The sequence below is a fragment of the Ictalurus punctatus genome, chromosome 19 (genome assembly GCF_001660625.3).
Source record: "Ictalurus punctatus breed USDA103 chromosome 19, Coco_2.0, whole genome shotgun sequence".
NCBI classification, from domain to species: Eukaryota; Metazoa; Chordata; class Actinopteri; order Siluriformes; family Ictaluridae; genus Ictalurus; species Ictalurus punctatus.
Window position 1 is genome coordinate 27,934,944 of NC_030434.2, and position 7,300 is coordinate 27,942,243.

General features: G+C 41.5%; 1 protein-coding gene across 2 annotated transcripts; it reads left to right on the forward strand.

Annotated features, from left to right (window-relative positions):
* Window positions 1-618: 618 nt before the first annotated feature.
* On the forward strand, window positions 619-7,300 carry glipr1a (GLI pathogenesis-related 1a). 2 transcript variants are annotated; one of them, XM_017493802.3, is made up of 6 exons: window positions 619-915; window positions 3,041-3,253; window positions 4,131-4,249; window positions 6,691-6,776; window positions 6,867-6,893; window positions 6,997-7,300. In XM_017493802.3, exons 1-6 carry the CDS (start codon window positions 736-738, stop codon window positions 7,152-7,154), a joined length of 783 nt encoding a protein of 260 aa, XP_017349291.2. In that variant the 5' UTR covers window positions 619-735; the 3' UTR covers window positions 7,155-7,300. The 2 variants fall into 2 exon arrangements, with proteins under 2 accessions (XP_017349291.2, XP_017349290.2); XM_017493801.3 differs by having other exon boundaries at window positions 628-915; window positions 3,041-3,274.

Below are 7,300 nucleotides of genomic sequence, written 5' to 3' on the forward strand. Positions count from 1 at the left end.
TGTATGTAGTGTGTGTGTAGTGTGTATGTAGTGTGTGTGTAGTGTGTGTGTAGTGTGTAGTGTGTAGTGTGTATGTAGTGTGTATGTAGTGTGTGTGTAGTGTGTAGTGTGTGTGTAGTGTGTGTGTAGTGTGTATGTAGTGTGTATGTAGTGTGTAGTGTGTAGTGTGTGTGTAGTGTGTAGTGTGTATGTAGTGTGTAGTGTGTAGTGTGTGTGTAGTGTGTATGTAGTGTGTGTGTAGTGTGTAGTGTGTATGTAGTATGTGTGTAGTGTGTAGTGTGTAGTGTGTATGTAGTGTGTATGTAGTGTGTGTGTAGTGTGTAGTGTGTATGTAGTGTGTATGTAGTGTGTGTGTAGTGTGTAGTGTGTATGTAGTGTGTAGTGTGTGTGTAGTGTGTATGTAGTGTGTATTGGCAGTAAGGAAGGTGTCGAGGTTTACACACTCACTGTATTCTCTGTTTTATTGAAGCTCAGCTCGTGAACCAACCCAGAGTCAGAAGCTACAGATATGTTAGAATCCTTATTAATTACAAGCTTGAATTACACGTGTGTGTGTGTGTGTGTGTGTGTGTGTGTGTGTGTGTGTGTGTGTGTGTGTGTGTGTGTGTGTGTGTTCTAACTGATTCCTGATATTGTGTCACTTCGAGTTGCACATCAGCTTCCTTCCTTAATGTTGAACTCGAGGTGTTCATCTTCGACACACCCCACCTCGCTCACACTCGTTCTCTCATCATCATGGCTGCTGTACTTTATCTCTCCCTCCATTTCGTCCTCCTTCTGTCCTCTTTCACCCTCTCGAAGACAGGAAATCCACTTCCTGACATCACAGACCAGGAGTTCATCGATGTTTGTGTGAAAGAACACAACCAAGCGCGCAGCAATGTCAGTCCTTCTGCGAGCTACATGCGCTACATGGTAAGAAGGAAGTCCAACTAATGACACAAACATTTCTGTTCCTGTGTGATTATGACGGACTTTATAAACTATCTAAAATATAAAAGGTTTTAACAGATCAGATTTAATGAAGTCATTATTGTCACGTATGGGCATCTGAAACTATATAAAAAGTGTCCCTGTTGCATTCTGGTTAAAGTTAAAAACTTACTGCAGCCTGAGGACCAGCTGAGGAAACACTCCTAACTCCTAACCGTTTCTAACTCCTGTACCGTGGAGTGAGCTGAAGCATGATACAAGCTGGCACAAATAAATAGTAATAGTCGTCATAAAAAGGGGGGGAAAGGTGAGAGTCTAAACTAGGATGTACCACACGAAACTACAAACAGGAAACATGGAGGTAAAGGCAGGGACATAACCCAGAAAAAGAGTACGACTACTCTAAGACACAACACAGTAAAATTAGCTACAACATTCACCTGTGTTATGAAGATTATCTGACATATTGTACTACAGACAATTTACTACAGTATTTACTACAGTATCTCACAAAAGTGAGTACACCCCTCACATTTGTGTAAATATTTGATATCTTTTCATGTGACGACACTGAAGAAATGACACTGTGCTACAGTGTAAAGTAGTGAGTGTACAGCTTGTGTAACAGTGTACATTTGCTGTCCACTCAAAATAACTCAACACACAGACATTAATGTCTAAACCGCTGGCAACAAAAGTGAGTACACCCCTAAGTGAAAATGTCCAAACAGGACCCAATTAGCCATTTTCCCTCCCTGGGGTCATGTGACTTGTTAGTGTTACAAGGTCTCAGGTGTGAGTGGGGAGCAGGTGTGTTAAATTTGGTGTCATCGCTCTCACACTCCCTCATACTGGTCACTGGAAGTTCAACATGGCACCTCATGGCAAAGAACTCTCTGAGGATCTGAAAAAAAGAATTGTTGCTCTACATAAAGATGGCCTAGGCTATAAGAAGATTGCCAAGACCCTGACACTGAGCTGCAGCACGGTGGCCGAGACCATACAGCGGTTTAACAGGACAGGTTCCACTCAGAACAGGCCTCGCCATGGTCCACCAAAGAAGTTGAGTGCACGTGCTCAGCGTCATATCCAGAGGTTGTGTTTGGGAAATAGACGTATGAGTGCTGCCAGCATTGCTGCAGAGGTTGAAGGGGTGGGGGGGGGTCAGCCTGTCAGTGCTCAGACCATACGCCGCACACGGCATCAAATTGGTCTGCATGGCTGTCGTCCCAGAAGGAAGCCTCTTCTAAAGATGATCCACAAGAAAGCCCGCAAACAGTTTGCTGAAGACAAGCAGACTAAGGACATGGATTACTGGAACCATGTCCTGTGGTCTGATGAGACCAAGATAAACTTATTTGGTTCAGATGGTGTCAAGCGGCATGGAGGAGTGGAAGAGGACTCCAGTGGAACCTGTGAAGCTCTGGTGAACTCCATGCCCAAGAGGATTAAGGCAGTGCTGGAAAATAATGGTGTTCACACAAAATATTGACACTTTGGGCCCAATCTGGACATTTTCACTTAGGGGTGTACTCACTTTTGTTGCCAGCGGTTTAGACATTAATGGCTGTGTGTTGAGTTATTTTGAGGGGACGGTAAATTTACACTGTTACACAAGCTGTACACTCGCTACTTTACACTGTAGCACAGTGTCATTTCTTCAGTGTCGTCACATGAAAAGATATCATCAAATATTTACACAATATGAGGGGTGTACTCACTTTTGTGAGATATTGTATAGTAGAATTTCCACATCACTACAGTATCTACTACAGGAATTCTACTGCAGTTTCTATAGAAAAATTACTCCAAAACACACTAAATGTTGAATTATTTCATGTGGGTTTCAGGCTGAGTTTAAAGTAGGGAATGTTAATGAAATATAGTGTCCAATGAAAATTAAGGACCACTGGTGCTGTGGCGTGAAAGTCAGGGCAGAGGTACGAACATGAGGTATGGGGTTTTTAAAATTCAGACCATTATAGAAAAGTTGAACTGATACTGAAAGGTGGGCATGATGAATGAAAAGTGAGGATTCTTACTCAAATGAAAGTGTGTGTATGTGTGTGTGTGTGTGTGTATGTGTGTGTGTGTATGTGTGTTTCAGACATGGGACAATGACCTGGCAGTCCTGGCAAGGAAATGGGCAGGAAATTGTCTCTTTAAACACAATCCTCATCGAGCTCATCCTGTCTTGTCCTCAGTCGGAGAGAACATCTGGGCAGGAGCTCCGCCCAGTAACTTTCAATTAAAATCAGCAATTCAGAGCTGGGTTGACGAAGTTAAAGACTACGACTACAACAAAATCTACTGCAGCAAAGTCTGTGGCCATTACACACAAGTAATTTCTCAAAAACCTGATTTCTTAAGTAAAAAAAATTAATCGCACGTACATTACTGTAATGTTCTTATTACAACTGCAAAACGTTTACTCAAACATCTGTTAATGTTGAGTTTTTAAGGATAATTACATATTATAATGTTAAACCTTGTAGAATTTACTAGAAGTGCTTAGGACTAATTATGATACAGTAAGTGTTGGTAAAATTTCCTTGATGACATCATCATATTAATTCTTATTAACATCTTTAACACATTAGCAGCTAATGCGAATGCACACATCGTGTGTGTTATTAGTGTAACTACAGGTGTAGAATCACCTATGTCTGAGATTTAATTATTCATTTCAATCAATTCTCAGCTGTAGTTTAGCTACAGGGATTTACTGAAACCCTAAATCTAGTTAAATAAAATAAATGTTTAGCTATATTTAAGATACATTTAGTTTAGCTTAATTTTACTTGAATTTACGGTCATTTAAAATATGCTAAGCTAACATTGCTTACTTATAGTCTATTTATAAAATAAGATAAGATAAGATAAGATAAGATATAACTTTATTAATCCCCCGTAGGGGAAATTTAGGTCAACATAGCAGCACGAAGGAATATAAAAGAACAGAACAGAACAGATGCTGTATTGTAGAAGTATTCAGACACTATTGACACTATACAATCAATAATATATTTAGACAAAAGCTTTATTTATTAGCTAGATTTAAAAAGGGTAAAATGTTCACCTACCTAAAACTAGATATCAGCTAAATGAGATAATGAATGAATATGAATATTAATATTAATAATATAAGGCATGTTTTTGTGTGTTCACACCCTGAGTGATATCTGTGATTAACGCAGGTGGTTTGGGCGAGGACGTATAAAGTGGGCTGTGCTGTGATCGAATGTCCTAGTGGGGTGCGTGAAACAACTTTCTCACACAGAGCGGGAGTCATATTCGTGTGTAACTACGCAACAGCGTAAGTCTGAACACACACTCAGTATTCAGTACGGCGTGGGGTACAGGGTGCAGTCCAGTAGGTTTCTGTCTGAGATTGGTCTCTGTAATCGTCCTCCATTTTCCCAAATCACCTGTAATATTTTGCAGTAAATGTTCATAATTTGTTGGCTATAGTTTAATTCCTGAGTAGGTCATCCCTTCTGGATCCGTTTAAAGAGGAACGGTGTCACTGTGTGCGGGTTTAGATATCAGCATAGACAGTGCTCTGGATGATGTGGGATGTGAGGCGATGGCAAAAAAAAATTCCGTCACCCAGAGGCGTGACGGAATAAAGCTCTCCACTTACCTTTATTCCGTCTTCAGTCAGCTGGTGCACAAGTTCCCTCTCCGTCACGAACACCACCACGGCCTTGTTCAATCGGGATGCTGACACGATGTTTTCACATCCAATAAACTCTCCTATCGCCAATAACACCTGCTCCACCGAGACCTAGGAGCTCACCTCACACCGCACCCCGTGACGGAGAGAGAGAGGCCGAGCTCCACCGCTCAGGTGAGCCGCCATCCCTAAGCTCCGGCATCCCTAAGCTCCGGCATCCCTAAGCTCCGGCATCCCTAAGCTCCGGCATCCCTAAGCTCCGCCATCCCTAAGCTCCGCCATCCCTAAGCTCCGCCACCAGATCAACAGCTCCCCGGAGCAATAAATAAAACTAATATCACCACTTGCTTACTAATAACACGCGTTTAATATCACGCGTTCACTCAGTGCTTGTGCTCTATGCAGTGTAGCACTGACTGGTAAAAAGGTGTAAGTTCAGACTCATCTCTCCCAACCTTATTAAAAATAAATGTCTGTCCCATCCAAGACCTGGTGGTGCCTTCTGTAAAATCCCTTTTGCAGTCTTAGTCCAAGCCAGGCACTTATGGTATAGGAGTCGCTTGTATTCTGAAAGCGGGATGCAGCTCTTTACGTCCACCAAGCCCTGTCCTACTTCCTGACCAGGAATTATACTGATTATTAGATTATGCTTCTAAGTAATCATTCTAAATGTTGCTTATAAATATTGATTACACTTTATCAGTATATTCTACACAATCCACTCAGCAATTCTGGAGGTCCTCTCCCCAGCACCAGCTTTTACTATCACAAAGGCATTAGAATAAAAACTGAATAATAACTGAATGTATGATATAAAAATGTCACCAAAACCAAATTGCTGTAAGACATAGAAAAGAAAACCACGATCGACTCGATTAAAAGCTTTCTCCTGATCCAATGATAAATACCAAGGTTAGAATTATTGAGCTGATTAAAATCAATTATATCCCTCAGTAAAATATACTGTCCATGATTGACCGATTAGGAAAACAGTATGCCTGGTCCTTCTGAATGAATGATTCTAAGTAACACGAGTCTGTTTGCTAGACCATTTTAAAATATTTTATAGTCCAGAAACAACAAAGAAACTGGTCTAAATACTTGTATTCCTCTACTACATTCACCTGTGTACCATTAATAATCTCAGGCTGAAGTGAAAGTGCTTTCTTACTCAAACTGATAAGCATCTGTTTAGTCTTTGAGATGTTCCAGTCTAGTCTCATGCTGTTACACCGAGAGATAAACTCGCGCGGACCCGGACCGTACTCCTGGCCTGAATGTGAATCAGTGTTTATCTCTGTACTCCAAAACCTTCAATCCATAGACTCTCTTCAACTGAGTCATGCAGCCAAGTTTCGGGGAACACCATCATGTGCATATTTCTGTATTCGTGCATAAAACTCACACTGGCCTGCAGTTCGTCCAGTTCATGGTGAAGCGAGCGTACATTGCCTAAGAGTATTCCTGGCAGTGCGGTGAAGTCCACCACGGTTCCGGCGTTTCCTCCTTACTCTCCTTTTCAGACCTCAGGTATTCTCAGTTAGTTCTCCAGGAATATTCCAAGCAGGATCGACAGGACCAGCGTTCAAACTTCCCCAGTTTATCATCGGCAACAAAAGCACTAACTTCCACAAACTTCCTGCTCGCATCAGGAAATACGGAGTTTACAGCCTCCCACACACTTCCCCGTTCCCTCTCACTCACCTGAGCAGCTTCTCGCTGGTTAAAGAGCACGGAAAATGGATCTGTTCCATTATTGGTGGTTCGTCGTTATTAAACCGGGAGAAACAGAGTGCTTTATCTCTCACTTCACCTGCAAAATGAACCTTCTACTCTAGGTCACTAATGATAGTGTTTCTAGTATGTACATCATAACTAAAACAGACAAGCAGCAGGTTTATCCGCACTAAGCACCAAGTGGTTACCGTAAAACCCAGCACACACACACACGCGCACACACACACACACACACACACACACACTGTTTGTTTGATAGACATAGTTATTGTTAAAAAAATCTCAATCTAATTTGTTAAATGTTAAAGTAGCTAAAGTTACATGTCTGTGTCCTCTTGGTCCAGAGGAAACTACGTTGACCAGAAGCCGTATGAAAACGGACAGTCCTGCAGCAAGTGTGGAGAAGAGAAGTGTGTGAACAATCTCTGTTGTAAGTGTGAACGTAGATTTTATTTTCAGATTTAATGTTAAACAGCTCCGAGTTTCCCTCCATCAATAACATTTATAACATTGTTTACAGACGACTCCACCCGAGACGGCAGCATACGTGAGTTCATTTATACACTCTCCATCTGTGTGAGGGTTTATGTGTGTGTTTACTGTAGGAGAGTATCTTACCCCTCTGTGTGTGTGTGTGTGTGTGTGTGTAGGTAGTAACTGGACGCCGGACCTGGACCCTGCTCTGTATGTGTGTGGTGTGTTCTGTAAAACCGTGTTGATCATCAGACCTGTGTCTTTGCTGTTGATTTTTGGAAGTGTGTATTTCATTCAGCGCCGCTGTCCCAATATATTTGCTTACATAAACTAACACACACACACACACACACACACACACACACACACAATATTTATCCATGTCACACTGCCTTTAAAGATCAGCTCTTATGTACATGCTCTTTTAATTCATAGTTAAGTTTTGCTGAAATGAAAATAATAAAATTATTATTATAATTA

Excerpts from the sequence above, each read along its gene's own strand:
- glipr1a (XM_017493801.3), top strand. The coding sequence starts at position 736 with ATGGCTGCTGTACTTTATCTCTCCCTCCATTTCGTCCTCCTTCTGTCC. Across the intron at positions 916-3,040 it reads CGAGCTACATGCGCTACATG|ACATGGGACAATGACCTGGC; the intron begins GTAAGAAGGAAG and ends TGTGTGTTTCAG. Across the intron at positions 4,250-6,690 it reads GTGTGTAACTACGCAACAGC|AGGAAACTACGTTGACCAGA; the intron begins GTAAGTCTGAAC and ends CTCTTGGTCCAG.